Source organism: Mytilus edulis, chromosome 9 (assembly GCF_963676685.1).
Source record: "Mytilus edulis chromosome 9, xbMytEdul2.2, whole genome shotgun sequence".
Taxonomy (NCBI): domain Eukaryota; kingdom Metazoa; phylum Mollusca; class Bivalvia; order Mytilida; family Mytilidae; genus Mytilus; species Mytilus edulis.
This window is the reverse complement of record NC_092352.1, coordinates 40,538,213-40,559,263: the sequence shown is the minus strand read 5'-3', so window position 1 is coordinate 40,559,263 and position 21,051 is coordinate 40,538,213. Positions and strand designations below refer to the sequence as shown.

Here is a 21,051-nt window from a genome sequence, read left to right as displayed (position 1 = left end):
TTAAATTGCCATGGAACATATTTTGTTAGTGTAGTTCAATGGAATATTGATTTAGTATAATATATTCTTTAACAATTATAAATAACTATCTTTTAATACAAAATCATCGATCTACAACGGTTCTCTATTCATTCAGATCATTTTTATCAAAGTAAAAGTATGCAAAAATATATAATTATCAACGCTTCTTTATAAACAAAACTCCTCCCAAATTAAACACTCATCTGGATATATTTAATAGTATGTATCTTAGCTTTTCCTTTACCAATAATGCAATCGATTTTTATTAGAAAAATTAACTTTTGGACTAAACAATGTCAGACTTTAGTTGTAAGTTATTGCAAGTGTAACGTTATAATATAAGCTGCAACAATTTTTGAGCTAATTCAATATATGGTAGACATTATAATTGCATATGGTAAATAAAATATTACATTCACTTAAACTATATATGTTTATCTTTGTACAATTTGTTATAACATAAAGAGCAGGGATAAGCCAATCTATTTAAAATTAAAGGCTAATTCATACTTATATTTTGTTACATTTTTTTTAATTAGATCAGCCTATTTCCAACAGCATTTAATGAAGGCTTAATTAATTTCATCTGCTTTGATATAGTTTTGATTGATATTTTGATATTAATTTATACCAGAAGTAGTATATTATCTGTCAATTGAGTCCGGTACTTGCCATCTGTTATTTTATTTCAATGAAAGGATCGATGTTTCGATGTTATTCTATGATATTATTAAGCCATGCGTTTTCTAGTTTGAAATTCATGTTAATTTTACCAAGGAACACTTCTATTTTTTAAGTTCATGACAGTTCTTTGTCTCCTTGCATAGAAAACAAATGTACACCAGCTTAAAAATTAGTGGATGTTCAATTCTTTGTCCACGTTTGGGGTTGGGTTCATAGTAGTTTCGATGTTATCCGCTCCGTTAAGAAGTTAGTGTCCTACTTATATACAAACCCCTTACATTTTTTAAGTGCATGTACACCAGCTTAAAAATTAGTGGATGTTCAATTCTTTGTCCACGTTTGGGGTTGGGTTCATAGTAGTTTCGATGTTATTCTATGATATTATTAAGCCATGCGTTTTCTAGTTTGAAATTCATGTTAATTCTACCAAGGAACACTTCTATTTTTTAAGTTCATGACAGTTCTTTGTCTCCTTGCATAGAAAACAAATGTACACCAGCTTAAAAATTAGTGGATGTTCAATTCTTTGTCCACGTTTGGGGTTGGGTTCATAGTAGTTTCGATGTTATCCGCTCCGTTAAGAAGTTAGTGTCCTACTTATATACAAACCCCTTACATTTTTTAAGTGCATGACAGTTCTTTGTCTCCTTTCATAGAAAACAAATGTACACCAGCTTGAAAATTAGTAGATGTTCAATTATTTGTCCACGTTTGGGGTTGGGTTCATAGTAGTTTCGATGATATCCGCTCTGTTAAGAAGTTAATGTCCTACTTGTATACAAACCTCTTACATTTGACATTGTAGAATATATTGCTTTCTCTTGCCATAAATAAACGTTCTATGAGGTATAGTATGCGATATATTGAAAATGTGATAATCTGGTAAATACAAGCTACTGGATGTTTCTTCATTTTAATTCCTTATTTGTAGATTTTTGTTTTGTTACGTTTAGTGGGATTTCTTTTGTACATTATATTCAGAACGAAAATAAATAAACAATTGGAAAAATTAATAGGGTCTGAAAAGAAGGTCGACAGAGATGAAAAACAGGCACTTTCAACCGGTTTGCGTATAGATGCATACCACACACACAAAAGTACGACCCATTTGGCAATGGTTAAACTGCCGTAGTGGAGATCTGATGATCTGAGCTGACCATATTCATATATTCAAGTCAATAATGAAGGTTTTATTTCTTGAAAACTAATAAAAAACTTATTAAGTTGAATAGTAAATTTTTTTTTATCATTCAACCCAACAAAAAGAACATAATAGGCCGGATAGAGAACTTCGGTAACGTAAATTTTTATGGTAAAACCCGTTTAATCATCCGATCGAAATAAGAATTTAAGTAATGCTTATCATGCAATGACTTTTTTATGTTATCGTTAAAACCAGAGTCCAGAATAAACAATTTTTTTTTCAAAATATGATAACATTTTTTTGAATGAATAACTTTTGTAAACCATTATAAAATTTATACTGCAACTAGTTGTGTTCATTTTCTAAATATATTTACACAGCTATAGTTTGTGCACTGTCAATTTCATCATCGATCCCCTTTCCTACATCAGAGGTTCATTAAAGGATGATTATAAGTTTGATATTGAATTAACCATTTGAATAGCTATCAATGTATTAATTTAAGTTGCAGTATAAAAACAATATTAGGTCAATGTCAGAAAAATATAAACTTTTTTTATACTCGCTAGAACCTCGCCCTTTCCCAGTTTCTAAGCCTCATAGAAAACAGTTTATATTTTTCTGACATTGACCTAATATTGTATATTTATATTTGTACAATCATCTGTTTGTAGTAACGGACATTGAATCTATAACCGTTTGTTTTGAATTTTTTATGATGGCGATATTCTTTTCGTATATTGTGTCAATAAGTACCGTGACCCAGTATCTCTTAAAAAGATAATAATGTTTGTTCAAGCTTTCGCAAACAAACGCTTTAATCAATGCATTACCGGTTTGCCTCTTCTTTTCAATTCGCTACGTGTTATATCTATTTTATAACAATATAAGAAATTGAAATATGTTACCTTATTTTGTATATGAAAAAAGAGTGAATGATTACTGCTGAAATCCCAACATTACTCTTTTTATCTGATTCAATGTTTGACTATAAGCTATAGCAAATATATCTCACAACTGCGATTTATAACCTATTTTCCCTCTCACAACATAAACAGTTGGACAATTTGAGTTTGATGCATTTTTTCTTCTAAAATAAAGGAGTAGGTCCGGTAAGGACCGATTTTGGCCTCAAATTTTAGGTTCATCTGACGAAAGATTTTGACCACTTTCTAAACACTTAAGTGTCTATTTTATTTGAATTAATTAGTTTATGTGAAAGATTTTAACAGATTTTGTCATTAAAAACGATCCGATTCAAGCTCAAATATGAAAAATCTACCTAATATGCCGAAAAATGTCACTTTTCAGATGGATTTTGGTAAAAATGAAAGTGGCCGCATCCGTGTTCAATCTCAACCTTTATATATGTTATGTATTATCATAAAATACAACTTACATTTCAATATTAAGGATGAACACGAATGCGGCCACTTTCGTTTTACACGAAAACCGTCTAAAATTTAACTAAAATACTAGAATTATGAGGATTTCAGTAATTTAGCATGACTTAATGGTACTAGTACCGGATATATGTGCATTGTATTGTCAAAAACAGCCCATATTTATGTAGCAGAAGCATTCTACTGTCCAATAAATAACTAAAGGTTTACATTTTAACAATTTTGTAAAACTGCTATATTTTTGGGGCCAAAAAGGGGTCTTACTGAACCTACTCCTTTACACATAAATTAGCGATTAGTATATAAAGACAAAGCAAGCAATCGAATTCAATTAAATGAAATGAACACGAATTCACGAAACGATTATGCTGCAAGATAGAGGTGTCTATTGAAAATATTTCAGAAGAAATAAAAAAAGAGAAACATTTATCAGGGAGAAGGGCTTGTAGAAAAAAAAAATATGTAGTCATTGAAATCTTTAGACAAAGTAGCATCTCCTAAAACAGTTTCAATTTTGACATGCTAGTACATATGGTAAAGGCCCGCACAAACACATGTATCCCTTCCTGGAGACAATTCTCTTACACTGAGTCGAAGAGTCTTCTCACGCAGTCTTAGCGAGGAAGCAGAAAATAGCAATCTCAAATCTTTGATTTAAACCATCCACAGTTTCAGTCAACAACTTCCCACAATGGAGGTGAGCACTCTATCACTAGAACACAGATTCGGTTTAATAAAGATGGAAAGAGTTCTTCAAAACAGAGAATTTTCGGCTCAAAACTCTATAATTGTCTAAAGTTACGCTATTCAGTTCTTTTTAATTTTGGTATTCATTAATTAATTCACTATTTTCTTATGTATCATCGTACCAAAAGTTGTTTGACTTTTCTTAAAACAAACAAAGTAAACGTACAATACAAATTCTGCAAGTAGCATTTCTTATGAATTCGCTATGCCTTATTAAATATGTAGATGTTATATGATCAGAGGCGGATTTAGGGGGGCAGAGGGCCCGGGCCCCCCCTTTTTGAGAAAAAAATTGGTTGCTTATATAGGGAATCATTGAAGCGTGACTGGAGCGGGCCCCCCCCCCCCCCTTTTTGAGAAAAAAATTGGTTGCTTATAGAGGGAATAATTGAAGCGTGACTGGAGCGGGCCCCCTCTTAGGTCAGTCAGTGGCCCCCCACTTATGAAAATTTCTGGATCCGCCACTGATGATGTGATTTTAAATATGAAAATTAACCATTAAAAAAAATGAGTTTGTAAACCATGATAGGTCACCGTTCGTTCTTAATTGATGGACAATATTAATCAATAAACAAAATTGAAAACAACAACAACACGTTTAATAATTCTATGCGTCCGAAGCGCTTTTGTTACGTTTAGTGGACTTGTTTTTTAACAAACTATCACCGTTCCCATGGGAACAAATTGTGTCCCTCTTCTTGCCGACTGGTTCGTTTATTCTAATGAGGCTGACCTCATACATGATATTCCGAGGAAGAATTGCTTTCAGCTATAAAGATGATGGTCTCTTGCTAAATAACTCAAAACTTGGTGACTATGTTGAACGCATTTATCCCATCGAACTAGGGATAAAGGATTCAGCAAATACAGTTTAGTCTGCCTCGTATCTTAACTTACATCTAGAAATGGACAATGATAAGAGCGTAATGTAGTGGTTATTGCATCGGATTACTAACACAAAGGTTCCTGGTTCGATTCTTGTTCACGGGATGAAAATCTCAGGGACTGAATTTTCGGCTCTACCTTGACACCATTTAAGAGTATGGTCTTTAGGAAACGATGATAGTCCGTCGGAAGGGGACGATAAATGGTGGACCCGTGTTAAGAGAGAGCCAGATCTCTTGCACGTTAAAGACACCTTGTAGATTTCGAAAAAGAGCAGGCTAATACCGCTACAATGCAGCACTCCCACCGGCAAAGTGAAAAGGGATTAATATAATTTGCAAAACTTTCCCAATCCACAATGAATGATATGTTTAAACTAAATGGACAATGAGGGTCGGTTAAAAACCAAACATTACGACAAAAGTTATGATTTTAGCGTCCCAATTTTGAACTTTCTATTTCTTTTCAGGAACATTCCAGCAATGCCTGCATACGGATGATATCTCCCAATTGATACGATATTCATGGGCTTGTATTTCCTATCATGATTTCCTAGATAGAGGTTTGCTTGTCTCAAGGAGACTATTTAACCAAGAGTTTCAAATGGTGAAGTTTAATTCACCCCTTCGTTAATTGTACGGACGCCATCACGAGTTGGTTGATCGTTATCGGATAACGTTCCACAGATGATATCAGATATGTTACTTATGTCGTAACTAAAATACTTTTTCATTATTTACGAATCTGACCTTCCAAATTAGACTATTTACCGGGTTTTTAATAATATCAGCTACACGACTTGTGCCACATATGTAGAAGGATCTGCTTACCCTTCCAGGCATTTGAGATCCCCTCCAGTTTTTTGGTAAGGTTCGTGTTGCTTAGTGTTTAGTTTTCTATGTTGTATCTTGAGTGCTTTTATTTGTCTATTTGTCTTTTTCATTTAAAGCCTTGTTGTGGTCAGCTTATTTTCAATCTATGCGTTCGAATGTCTCTCTGGTATCTTTCGCCCCTCTTTTGCACACATTCACTTTTACAACTTTTATAAACACAAACGTCATTTTAATTACTTCCAAAAAGGAATAAATTTTCAATTAACCAAGTAAAGTTCTTTATTTTTAAGACCAAACAACTAAATTTAATCATTTACCGGTACCAAGTCAGGAATATGACAGTTGTTGTCCATTTGTTTGGTTTGTTTGAGCTTTTGTCTTTCCCATTTGATTAGAGACTTTCCGTTTTTAGTTTTCCTCGGAGTAAAGTAGTTTTGTGATTTTCACTTTTTACAGCAATTTCATACTGTTGTGACGAATTCGCCTTCAGCAACAACTTCAGAGTCATTGGAAAAGAAAGTTGCAGTTATTGGTGCTGGTGTAAGTGGGATTTCTGTATTGAGAAATTAGACATGGCCAATAGGCAATATAAAACCAGTCGCATTGAAAGAAGCTCTACATTTGGTGGTCACTGGTGTTTTACTGTATAGTCAAGTCAAGGTCGTTAAAAACTTCCATTTGTTGTTGTCTGGTGTTTTACTAACTACACAGATTCAGACCAGTTTGGATATCCGTCATCCTCAGCAATATATAATGGTCTTAGGTAATTCAGTTAAAATATAAGCACTAAATTATTCTGATATGGAGTTCTAGATCAAATTGATTTCTATGTTATATTCTTCAATGTCAAGCATTCATAGCCTTTATTTTAAGTTTAAATGAAGCGACAAACCATTTTTGTCCAAGCTCTTGTGTTGTAAACATAAACATGCCTTCAATTGTATATAGAATGAAATTCAAAACAGTGTGGCTGTGGCCATTCATTGACACATTAAATTCATCCATTGACTGGGACAATTTAGGTGAACGTTTGTATGTAACGACCACTTCTCACTTTGTACTTTTTAAAGACACTTAAACTATGGGGTCACCAAAGGTTCTCAACACCTTAATAAAGTAATTCGAAAAATTAATCAGAAATAACGCGATGTTTTGATTTATATCAATTATATAAATCAAAACATAAAGGTTATTCCTGATTAATTTTCGAATTATTTTATAATTAAAGGCGTTAAGAAACCTTTGGTTACCCCACAGTTTAAATGTCTTTCGTAGGTACGTCGTGAACAGTGGTCGTTACAGACAAACGTTCACGTAAATTGTCCCAGTCAATGGATGAATTTAATGTGTCAATCAATGGCCACAGCCACACTGTTTTGAATTTCATTCTAAGTACGTACTGGGAAGAACAAAACAGTAGTAGTTTATTGATGTTAAGGTCTCATTACTCAATATACAAGACACAAATCAAGATAACAAACAAAAACTCAAGGAATCACATACACTAAAAATAAGCAAGTCTGTTTGTGCCGACATGGTAAGCAACTGCTGTTATGCATACATCACTGACCATGCGAATATACACTGAGTCAAGATGTCACAACCAGCAAAATTATAGATCAGTCAACTATTCAACTTAGCTTACCAAAGTGAAAATTGAAATCTCTGTTCTGATCTGAGAAAACACTTTATATAGATCATTTCAAATGTTAACTATTTAAAACTTTACACTTAAAACTTGCATTTATGTGTAGTCATCGATGTTTTTATTGCTTAGTCTTAACATTTGATGAGTGAATGGTTCTATATGATTCAAAGAGGGAAGATATGATTTTAAAAGAACGTCCTTAATTTTACACTTTAGAAAAGATTATACTTATAATTTAATTTTCCTGGCAAAACAGTTCCTATTAATGATCATCCCATATAATGAATAAGCGATGGTCATTGACTTTCATTTTAGAAATAATTTACCAAAAGAATTGATGACATTTCCAGGATTCGAACTTGACAGTACTCTACCAACATTTCCGACTCAGGATGATATTTTTGAGTACCTCAGAAGATACATAGATCATTGTGACTTTGAAAAGTATATGAAGGTAATATCATAAATGTATTCAAAATCATAAATTTAACAAATGAATCTGTAAGGCAAATAATACTTTATTTGCCAGTACATGTTGGTTGTATTTAGCTGTTTATGAATCTTGTTTGCAATTATATCTCATTATAATAAGCATGTTAAGTTGCATCTGACAATTGAAAAAAATAGTCCATAAAAACTAGCAAAATCAAACGTTTGACTTTGTCAACCAGCGGAACGAATAGAAAACAAATGTCATATTCCTGACTTGGCATGCATTATGGGATGAAAAAGAGATATAGAGTTTATAACATCAACACCAATTCTTTGAATAATAATAAAAGAAATCAGACATGGTATAATGCCAAAGTACAAATTTTACTATATGTGTGATATTTTGTACAGCGAAATGATTAAATTAGGAATTTGTGATACTAGACTCAATGTAAAGTAAATGAGGTTCGATCAATATATATATATATTCAAGCTACCACTTGATTGCGCAACATGAGCCTGGAAAATGTCTCAAATATTAATAAACAAAAACATGAGTTACTTTCATAATATGATTAGAACAACCTTCCACAAAATTAATTTAACCAGTAATATGAGTCGGTGAACATATTCACCCTAGCCCCTTATTGTAAACAATGGATATTTGTAACAGCATCTCTGTTGTATTTCAGTTCAATACAGTCTTACTAATGCTGTGCCGAAGCACCCGGATGACGTTATAACAAAGTGGGAATTAACTTACTGCGATGTTCACGAATCATTGAACACAACAACAGAAGATTTTGAAGCAGTTATAGTTTGCAGCGGGTAAATGTTATGAAGATGACACGCGCGTCTAGCGTATTAAATTATAAGCCTGGTACCTTCATAACCGTTCACACCACTAGGTGAATTCCACTGCTGGTGGAAGTTTCGTCCCCGAGAGTACCACCAGCCCAGTAGTTAGCACTTCGGTGTTGCCACGAATATCAATTATATGGTCATTTTTATGAATTTTGCGATATACAACGCTGTAATGATTTTCCTATCCCAGGCATAAATAACTGTGTCGTATTTGGCACAACTTTTTTGAATTTTGGGCCCTTTATAACTATAGCTATAACTATTTTCATCTGAGCGCCACTGATGAGTCTTATCTAGACGAAACGCGCATCTGACGTATTGGATTATAGGCCTGATACCTTAGATAACGATTTACTGATGATACATTTAAAATGTCCAACAACACATATAAATACCAAGATCGCCAAGATCAATGGAATAACCCCTAATAATATCCCTAATGATGGATACCCAAAAGAAGTGACATTCATTTAAATATAATAAGTGGTGACTGCATGAAGTATAACTACTTTGAAATCATCTAGTTAAGTTCAGAGAACCGAAGTAGCATATAACTGGACTTAATATAAATGTTTAATTGAGCCTGAAAATGTATATTTTAAACTGCATGCTTGAGTATTCTATTTTGAAAAAAGTAACATAAAAAAATACCGAACTCCGAGGAAAATTTAAAATGGTGTCTTTAATTTAATGGCAAAATCAAAAGCTCAAACGAATTTATAACAACTGTCATATTCCTGCCTTTTAACATTCATTTTCTTATGTAGGAGCAGGTGGATTAATCCTAGTTTTATAGCTAGTTAAACCTCTCACTTGTATGACAGACACATAGAATTCCAATATATTAACAACGAAAGGATACGTTGAAAACAAAAGTAGAATATCAATAGAAAAGACAGGCAAAATTACATTTTTTTTTTAAGAAATGAAGTAACACAAATAATTGCAATAGGTACAAAACTTGTTCATGGATTATCCCTTATTAAGTACTCTACAGACTTTTGGAAAGCAATACATAATACATTTGAGATTTGAGCCGAATTTGTCTGTTTTATAATACAGCGCCGAGGAGTATGGGTGATGCATTATTATTCGTTGGATACCAATTTTTGTTTGTTTCGTGAATAAACGTAATTCACGAATTAAAATGTTTAACAAACAACAAATTTTCTATTGAATTTATATACAAAAATTGCCAAAAGCCACAAAAATGCAACTTGTCCTCTATCTATGAAAATTAATACCAACGAAATTGTGAATCCAATGTATAAGATCAATTTTGTCATTTTTGTCTTGTCTCATTTGTTAAATACTGTCTACAAAACAATAATTATATATGTTAAACTAGAGGCCTAGTAATTACAGTGGGAAATATTTTCTAAAAATTTACAAAAATTGTTAAATAATGACTATAAAGGGCAATAACTCCTTAAGGGGTAAACTAAAAAATTTGGTCATGTTCACTTATTAGTAGATCTTACTTTGCTGAACATTATTGCTGTTTACAGTTTATCTCTATCTATTATAATATTCAAGATAACCGAAAACTGCAAAATTTCCTTAAAATTACTAATTCTGGGGCAGCAACCCAACAACAGGTTGTCTGTTTTCTCTGAAAATTTCAGGGCAGATAGATCTTGACCTGATAAACATTTTATTCCCTGTCAGATTTGCTCTAAATGCTTTGGTTTCAGAGATATAAGCCAAAATCTACATTTCGCCCCTATGTACTATTTTTAGCCATGGCGGCCATCTTGGTTGTTGGCAGGGTCACGCCACACATTTTTCAAACTAGATTCCCAAATGATGATTGTGGCCAAGTTTGGTTATATTTGGCCCAGTAGTTTCAGAGAAGAAGATTTTTTATAAGAATACTAAAATTTAAGAAAAATGTTAAAAATTGACTATAAAGAGCAATAACTCCTTAATGGGTCAACTGACCATTTTGGTCATGTTGACTTATTTGTAGATCTTACTTTGCTGAACATTATTGCTGTTAACAGTTTATCTCTATCTATAATAATATTCAAGATAATAAGCAAAAACAGCAAAATTTCCTTAAAATTACTAATTCAGGGGCAGCAACTCAACAACGGGTTGTCCGATTCATCTGAAAATTTCAGGGCAGATAGATCTTGACCTGATAAACAATATTATCCCATGTCAGATTTGCTCTTAATGCTTTGGTTTTTGAGTTATAAGCCAAAAACTGCATTTTACCCCTATGTTCTATTGTTAGCCATGGCGGCCATCTTGGTTGGTTGGCTAAGTCACGCCACACATTTTTTAAACTATATACACCAAAGATGATTGTGGCTAAGTTTGGATTAATTTGGCCCAGTAGTTTCAGAGGACAAGATTTTAATAAAAGATTACTAAGATTTACGAAAAATGGTTAAAAATTGACTATAAAGGTCAATAACTCCTAAAGGGGTCAACTGACCATTTTGGTCATGTTGACTTATTTGTAAATCTTACTTTGCTGAACATTATTGCTATTATAGTTCATCTCTATCTATAATAATATTCAAGATAATAACCAAAAACAGCAAAAATTCCCTAAAATTACCAATTCAGGGACAGCAACCCAACAACGGGTTGTCGGATTTGTCTAAAAATTTGAGGGCAGATAGATCTTGACCTGATAAACAATTTTATCCCTGTCAGATTTGCTCTAAATGCTTTGGTTTTTGAGTTATAAGCCAAAAACTGCATTTTACCCCTATGTTCTATTTTTAGCCATGGCGGCCATCTTAGTTGGTTGGCCGGGTCACGCAACAAATTTTTTAAACTTAATACCCCAAAGATGATTGTGGCCAAGTTTGGTTTAATTTGGCCCAGTAGTTTCAGAGGAGAAGATTTTTGTAAAAGTTAACGACGACGGACGACGACGGACGACGGACGTCAAGTGATGGGAAAAGCTCACTTGGCCCTTTGGGCCAGGTGAGCTAAAAAGAGAAAAAAAAAAGAAAATTGGAAAATGAATACAAATTCGGAAGGCAAATTGATGTTCCGGAAACACGTGATTTATACCATGGAATTTTATTCTTAATATGTATACACTGTATTTAAAAGAATGTATATGTTATATAATTAACACTTTAATAATTTAGTATACTTTACTGAGCTTTTCCCTGGAAATTCAGTAACTAATAACAGGGATACTCGGGTTAACGCTGTAACCCCAGTAAATTGTTAAAATAGCAGATATGTAATAAAAGATATTTACTTATAAAAAAAAAAAGAAAAAAAAGGAGATGTTCCATGATTGAAAATGAGACAACTCTCCATAAGACCAAATGACACAGAAATTAACAACAACAGGTCAACATACGGCCTTCAACGATGAGCAAACTCCATACCGCATAGTCAGCTTTGAAATGACAAATGTAGAACAATTTACACGAGAAAACTAACGGCCTAATTTATGTACAAAAAATGAACGAAAAACAAATATTTATGTACAAAATGAAGTCGTGTTAAATAATTTTTTTTCAAAGTAGTTTAATGATCTTAATCAAATAATGATTTTAGAAATTGTGTATTTCCCAACGTACCCCCTTTCCCTGGATTAAAGGATTTCAAAGGAAGACTCCTGCACAGCAGGAACTATAGAAATGCCCAAGAGTTCAGGAGTCAAACGGCAGCTGTGATAGGATCATCCTATTCTGGAAAAGATGTTGCCCGACAATTGTCTAATGTCGTAGATAAGGTAATATTTTACATGAAATCATAGAATACATGACATACAACTCAAAATTTACATCTTAAAATGTTACATTCAATTCTATACTAGTTAGAAATGTAAATAATTGTAACATATGTATGACAGGTTTTGGTTCCTCATTTATCGGACATGATTATTATTATTATCAAAAATATGCTCTTCGGTTCTAAGGATACTTTAGTTCACTTTAGTCGTACTTTAACACGTGTCAGTCCGAAAAAGGGAAAGTAAGGAATTGTTTAGCTAAACCTCCCTCTTTTGTCTTCTCATGATAAAATACTAATATATTTTTTATTTTATCTGGTAGGTGTATATTGTACATATAGATCAGCCTCTTAACACTATATACCCAAATGGAAATGTTATCGAGGAGAACTACGGTGTTCTATCAATCAATAATTCGTCGTTAGTTCTTGCAAATGGAGAGGAAATCGAAATAGATTCTTTAATATTATGTACAGGTATAGATACAAATGTCCATTCCTATCAGATGATATCCTCAATATCGACAATAAACACGTATCACCACTTTATAAACACATTCTCCACCTTGATTATCATTCACTTATGATAATTACACTATTAAGAAACATAGCGACTTACCCACTTTCTTTCAGTATGGGGCGACTCGCTAGAGCAGCTATTGATGGAAAGTCAAATCTTCCACTAAAGATTGATATGATGAAGGATATTGCAGGTGAATTACAATGGCGGCGTGATAACAAATTGGTAGGGCCACATTGGCACTACATGGATACTCTACAATGGGAATATGACCGTATGCTCGAAAAGGAACATTTGATCCGTTACCAGAAAGTCTTCAGGTTTATTGGAATTTTGTTGAAAGACATAGGGAAAACGATTTCATAAATTACTGGAAGTACGACTACCATATGAATGGGAACAATGAGATAGTATTGACTAAAAGAGAAGAGAGCACTGATGTTAACCTCTCTTGAAAGTGTTTGCCTAATTTAATCATTAAACTGATTACAAATAAAAGCTTTGCTCATTCAATTCACTTCAAAAACTGTTATTTTTTATCGTTCAGATTATTGTAATGATCATGTTCCTAATAAATATTTACTTCATAACATAGTTTGTGGTAATCTGTTCTTCTGTCCATCCATAGCTGTTGCCTTTAATGTCTTTTTATGCATAAACTATGACATTCATGAATGACAAGGTTTTTCATCTTTTTGGCCATCTGTTTAAATACTATTGTGTTCGTGGGTATTTTTGTTTGTTTGTTTGTGTACCTTTCTCATCGGTTTCTGCTTTTGATTATTTACCCTCAATTTCAACCGCATATTTTGTATCAGCTGCATATCATTATAACTCTTTTAGAATTTAAAAGGTTTTTCTTTAAATTCAGGTAAATATCATAGTGGAGGGGGAGGACAGGGGGTACCCTTCTCCCTTCTCCCACCCCTCTACTCCTTTCTCCTACCCCCATTCTCCTTTCTCCCATTAGAATAAAACATCTCCTTTTGAGATAAATTAAAAAAAAATCTCCTTTCTCCAACTTTCTCTTCTTTCTACAACTTTTTCTCCTTTCTCCCAGCCTTCCTCTCCTTTCTCCTACCCCCTTTCTCCTTTCTCCCACCCCTTTCTCCTTTCTCCTACCCTCTTTCTCCCTGTCTCCCTTACCCCTGTCCTCCCCCTCATAGTGAAGTGCATTCTGCATATAGTCAATACAAATGAACATCGTCTACAAAATGTATTTGCTATTAGTTGATTTATTTTTTAATTAAACCATTTATTTAATTGCATACTAAATGCTATGGGTATGCACATGAACTATGTACTGACTTCATGATGATACCAGAACTACAATCCTTCGGTCTGTAAATTAACCTATTGAATCCAATTCCAAAGGAGTGTGTGTATTGCCTTGATTTGTATCTGTATAATCGATTTCTGAGATTTGAACATCGGTTAACTACTGTTGCCTTAATTTGTTATGACAAAGATGTTGAGCTTTAAATCATATGTCCACTCTGTTAGAAACCATATATGCTTCTTGGACTCATAGTTGTGACACGAAAATTAATGCTCTTTGGTATTTTTTAGGACTATACAAAATTGTAATCCAGGTATATTTGATAAATGTTAATATTCAAATCAAGGGGAAAGTTCTGATCGTAAAAGCAGAGCTATTAAATTTTATTATCAACAACCTTAATATAAAAGAGGGACGAAAGATACCAAAGGGACAGTCAAACTCATAAATCTAAAACAAACTGACAATTAACGCCATGGCTAAAAATGAAAAAGACAAACAGAAAAACAATAGTACACATGACACAACATAGAAAACTAAAGAATAAACAACACGAACCCCAACAAAAACTAGGGGTGATCTCAGGTGCTCCGGAAGGGTAAGCAGATCCTGCTCCACATGTGGCACCCGTAGTGTTGCTTATGTGATTACAAATCCGGTAAATAGCCTAATTCGGTAGGTCACATTCATGAAAGGGAAGGGGATTGTAGTTACGATGTAAGGAACATATCCGATATCATTTGTGAAACGGTTATTCCATAACGGTCAACCAACTCGTGATGGCGTCCGTAAAATTTACGAAGGGATGATTTCAACTTCACCATTTGGAACAATATAATATAACAATTTTATGAAATTTCAATGCATTTAAGGTATCAAATAGAACCAAAGTCGTAACTCCATTACTAACCGTGTATTGAAATAAGTCCCGCCTCCCTACTAACCTAATATGGAATATGCACCGTCTCTACGCGGACGCTTTTATCCAATCATATTCCTAGAAATTTATGGGAGGTAAGAACATTGTCATTATTTTTAGTAACATAGTGTGCTATTGACCTAATACGATATATATGGTGTCATTAATATCGTATTAGGCATTTATCTTATCTTACCGATTATTTTAACATGATCTTACATCTGGTATTTAAACTAGTGGCCTATAAAAATGATCATCTTCTGTTAAAACCTTGAAGAGTTACTTACCTTATACGGAACATACACGGTCTCCACGCGGTTGTGTTTAACCAATCATATTCGAATAAATATATAGGAGGTAAGTTAATGATTATTTCATTGATCATTAATCTAAATCAATACAAAGTATGTCATTTTCTGTCCTACAATATATTCACCTTCACGAACACATACACTAATTCAAAATGTCACAAAATCTTAAAAGGTGTAGGACGCATGAAATTATTTTAGATATTCAGCAGATCTATCAAAGTTATCACGAAATAAAACCGGGCAAATAATTGCTGTTTGGGAAAGATGAAAGAAGACTGAGCAAATGGTGCTGATTGAGAAAGATTGTCGCAAATAGAGCGAATACGTCCTTTTTGAAAAAGATCGGAGAAAACAGCAAATACCGTTTGTGAAAGATTTTTTAAAGCATGGATAATGATGGATAATGAGCTAAACATGCTGCCTGTGTATGGCAATCTTTCCCTTTTTTTTTTTGGGGGGGGGGGGTATTAGGGGCTGCATATAAAAGTAGCGGCTTCCAGATGGAATAGTCATAAATAATGCAAGAAGACACAATTAAGTAGAATACCAAACGGCAATTTCAAATTTCTATTTAGAAAATTTAGAAGAAAAGCATTTTCATCTCACTTAAAAACTGTTATTTAGATAGGTCCCGATTGATAATATCAAAGTTTATAAATTCTACTTTTCGTTGAAAATAAACAAAAGTAAAAAAATCAATTTAAATCAACAAATTAAGACAGCCGAAAAAACAAAATCTGGTCGTTTTATGGATAATGGTGTTATAAAAGCAAGCTATGTAAGATATCCCTTTCTTTTTTATGTCTGTCCGAGTATATGCATACTTCTACTTTGAATTCGAGCTATCTTCATTGGTGTTATTCCTTGTCGTAGGATACATGTTCTATAGCGTTATAACTTTTAGAACTTATTTTCAATGCAACTTATCTGTCCCTTTCAAATTTCGGTGTTCAATATTTGTTTTGTTGGTTTTTCCAACGTAGTCGGTATAGTTTCGGTTTGTGCCCTTTGAACCTAAGGACGCTTTACTATGGCAACAGAATACGCATGCTCGAAAATCCTTTCTTTGATTGGACAAAATGCTGTCATGGTGGGTGATTTGGTTGTGTTTGAAAAAACGTCTCGTTAATTATATCGTGATGGAAAGCAAGTGAAAAACTATAAATATTTGAACTAGATCTTACAAAGATTTATATTTTTATTAAAATAATTGTTTCTCCAATAGCTCTTTGCATCCATGGCAGCTGTTTATTCGGGACAATTATATAATTTTTAATGTAAACTTTGTTGTACGAACGTACATGACTTTTAGAACGCAACTACGCATGTGAGATTTCCGCGGGGTTTTGGTGAATGTAAACAGAAAGATACGAGGACAGAGAATACTGATCACAAACAGAGAAAACGTTTTTTAAATCACTTATCTAAATATCATCGGAATAATCACAAACAATTTGTAACGTTCTTTTGTTGGTAATTCATTGATTTTTAGATAGTTAGAGCATTGTTGTTCACAAGATGAAGGTATATAGTGAACGGGCGTTGCCACCAATTACAAATTGTGTCAAACTATGCAGGTTTTAGTTCACTGCAATCGCCTTCTTGTAGTTACATTCAGATGGAGATTTGATTAAAGAGATTCTGCATCATTAAGTCATTGTGCTTCTGAAGGTTATCGAAATGATAGTTTTAAACATAGTATACTCAAATTTAAATACGTCGAATATCTTTTTTAAAGATAGTTCTTGTTTTAAGTATAGTATCTATGTCACCAGGACGTGGTCCATTATTTGTGACACACTTCACCGGTGAACCAGTTATAATGTGTTAAATCTTTAATCAGATGCTCTCGTCATAGCTTTATTTCTATTGACCCCTAGATGAAGACCTACATTTTGTGACATTCTAAATCAGTAAACCATCTCTTAAAGGTAAATTGACCATATTCTTTTCCCAATCATTGAAAATGAATGATACTGAGTTGATGTACTGGTACTAAATCGTTTTTTACGTGATAAAGCTACAAAACTTTTTTTTTACAAAGTATTTTTTATTGGTATACTAATTTACTGAAATATTTCAATGATATAGGGGAGATTGGGGTAAGTGGACATGTGGGGTAAGTGGTCTACGCGTTAGATATTTCCGGTAGCTGTCTTTATGCGAGTTGTCTCCCGTCGGACACGTAGCTGATCAACACAACGGACAAAGTCAAAGAAAAGTTAAAAGGTAAATTGAAGGTCAATGCACCTTAGCAGTAAATATTCAGGCATATTATTTTTTTTTGCTGGTTGCGATAATGGAACGATAAAAAGCGTTTCGCTAACCACCGTTAACACACAAACGACCTCTCGAGTGCAAATTCCGGTGAATGAAAACCATTAGTAGTTCTAATGAATCATACGTTCGTTTTAATAACATAACACACAGAAATCTGTCCCGTTCGGCGACAAACGTTCGTGAATGCATACTTGAGATTCTTAAAACGACAAATATGGCCTTAAAATGAGATTTTCAATGATTCTTTTGATAGTACAATGGCATAAAAAAAAATGCACAACTAGCTAAATAAAAACATCCTGCTTCTGCAATATGGCGGCGTACATGTCGTATACCCGCCGAATATGTACGTTCTCAAAATTGTCTTTTACAATAAATGTATGTGGGATTCCGTTGAAATTAACTTGACTTGATCTAACTTGGATATGAAGGATTACGATTCAAACCCAAAGACTTATTTATCTGTGTCGAAAATTGCTGCTTTGAGTACAACAGAAGAAGCGGTGCCGTGTTGCAAGTAGCTTTCAATATGACGTCATAGCATTCATTAAAAAAACCAGAAATTTGCATAAAACATATCCTAAAGCAGATCAGTGCACACACACCCCCTTTATGCTTAGTTATAATTCAATAGCACAACAAATGCATCATAATAAAATGTATCACTTTAAATGGTCGACAAGGAATAAATTTGTTTCCGTTTCTTGAAAAACACGACAACAACCGAGGTGTCCACTTACCCCATTACCGTGGGGAAAGTGGACAACTCGTATTGTTAAAAAATAAACATACTTGGTATGTGTCTTTACTTTTCTATTGTTTTGTGTTGTGCATCAAAACTTACGAAAACTTACAAAAAGGTTATAAAAGGTTTTCCAGAGGATTTGTAGGTACATATGAACAAATCATAAAAGAAACAAAAAGGAGGGGGGGTGGGGTAAATAACATGTTTAATTGGATACATCTCAAAAAGCTTTTGTAAACAATATGTGTTTCCCGCAGTCCTGTATATCGACGGCAGTCTCAGTTGTTAAATATGTGTATATATATAGTGTATAAAACACTCATATAAAGCAATACAACCTACATCTTTTTTATTTCAGCAAAATGGCTAGAAAGAAAAAAGGATGGACTCCAAAGCAAGGAAAGTGGTCAAAAGAGGGTCTGAAAGAAGAACAACACTACTTCGGAGACTGAAAACTATGGATCTGGATTCACCAGCAACAAAACCCACAGTACTTGCCATAAAGGATGAAGAAGCTTTGGTCGGGCATATACTAAGAATGGAGGAAAGAGGGTTTGGTTTAACTATCACAGATGTCCGAAAGCTAGCCTACGAGATAGCCGTGAGGTCGGGGAGAAAGCATTGTTTTAACAGTGATAAGAAAAGTGCCGGTTATGATTGGTGGCAAGGGTTTAGAGATCGACATCCATGTTTATCTGTACGCATACCAGAGGGTCTAAGCGCAGCACGAAGTTCAATGCTGAATCCAAATGTCATTTCAGCTTACTTTCAAAAGCTTGGAAGTTTCATGGATAAACTGAACATTAAGGATAAGCCCCAGCAAATTTTTAATGCGGATGAGACTGGCGTGAGTACAGTACATGCTCCATCAAAGGTTGTCGGTAAAAGAGGCAAAAAGAGTGTGCATTCCAAAACAAGCGGAGAACGAGGCGAAAATGTAACCGCGTTATGCTGTGTAAACGCAGAGGCAAGAGTTTTACCACCAATGCTCATCTTTAAGGGACAAAGAGTAAGCCAAGCATTGATGGGCAATGCACCAGCAAACACATTATTTGCATGCAGTAAGAGTTCATTTATTGATTCAGATTTATTCAATAATTGGTTTAAAAAGCTGTTTATACCTAATCTTCCTCCTCAGAGACCTGTTCTGCTCATACTGGATGGACATTCTTCACACATAACAGTGGATCTGTTGGAAACAGCCGTATCTAATCAGATAGAAATGTTCTGTCTTCCTCCCCATACAACGCACTGGACACAGCCACTCGATAGAAGCGTATTTGGACCGCTGAAAAGGTCGTACAATCTATGTTGTGAGGCATTTCTTAGGCAGAATCCAGGAAGAATAGTCACGCGCTACGATTTTTGTGGCTTATTCAATCAAGCCTTCAATGAAAAAATGAATCTAGTGAATATATTCAGTGGCTTCAGAGCTACTGGGATATTTCCATTTAAACCGAATGCTATCCCAATAGAGGCATATGGACCATCAAAGACGTCTGTGCTCAATGTCGAGGTTGAAGCATCAATAGAGAATGACCATGATGTTAGCAAAGACCAGAACCAGTCGCGACTAACTACAACTTCCAATGAAGAGCAATCTGTCTCTGCCGTAAACCCGCAAGTTCCATCAACTTCATCCGAAAAAACATATTTGAGGGAAATTCTAAGAACCCCTGAAGTCGTCAAACAAAGAACGGAGAAAAATACCAGACGAGTAACAGAGGCTAGATGTCTAACAGAAAGAGAATTTTTAAATGAACTGAAACGAAAAGAAGAAGAGAAAAACAGAGTTCAAGAGGGAAAGGATCAAAGGAAAATGGAGAGGGAGGAAAAGAAGAAGAAAAAAGAACTGGATCAAACATTGAAGAAGAGAATTAAGACAAATAAGAATACAAAGAAGCGTTTAGCTAAAAACAAGGAGAATGACAGTTCACTAGCTAAAGACCAGTCTGACTCCACCTGTACTTATTGTAACGGGAACTACATGGATGACAACTCTGACGATGAAGACTGGGTTAAATGTACGAGATGTACCGATTGGTATCATGAGTCGTGTACTGGAAAGTTTGGCCATGAACTTTCACACTTCGTGTGTAACAAACATTGACATGTTTCAAAATATGACCAATTATTATAGTGGGTTGTGTTGTCAATAGTTATCATGATCATTAAATATGTTATATCCTCTTAATATCATTAAATACTATTTAAGAGATTTACCCAATCAAAACATTCATAAAAAGAAGTGCTGAAACACTATCCAAAAAAAGTGGATAACAGACAAACCCGGGAACAAATAAGACAAGACACACAAGGACAAACAACAACATATAACAGCGAAAACTAAAACCAAATGTGAGAAACACGGACCCGAAAAAAACCACTTTAATAGGCGACTTCAGGTGCTCCAGAAGGGCTTTACATTTTCCCTTGTAACTATACATACATGTATTTGGAAGATTGATTGATTGACATCTAGTTACAAACGTGTCATGCATAATCAGGACGAAAACACAAATTAAACAGAACAGAATGACATACCATTAAAAGGGAAGAGTTTGGGTCGATTTTAGAACGCAGCAATCATGACTGGAACCATTGTTCCCATCGGTATATTTCAAG

At 34.0% G+C, this 21,051-nt stretch overlaps 1 protein-coding gene across 1 annotated transcript; it reads left to right on the top strand.

Annotated features, from left to right (window-relative positions):
• The first annotated feature begins 18,866 nt into the window (after nucleotides 1-18,866).
• On the top strand, nucleotides 18,867-20,575 carry LOC139488325 (uncharacterized). The gene has a single exon (XM_071273858.1). The coding sequence runs from the start codon at nucleotides 18,884-18,886 to the stop codon at nucleotides 20,534-20,536; it is 1,653 nt and encodes a 550-aa protein (XP_071129959.1). The 5' UTR covers nucleotides 18,867-18,883; the 3' UTR covers nucleotides 20,537-20,575.
• The last annotated feature ends 476 nt before the right edge of the window (nucleotides 20,576-21,051 follow it).

What these genes read in the sequence shown, in the direction of transcription:
- LOC139488325 (XM_071273858.1), top strand. Translation starts at nt 18,884, where the DNA reads ATGGATCTGGATTCACCAGCAACAAAACCCACAGTACTTGCCATAAAG.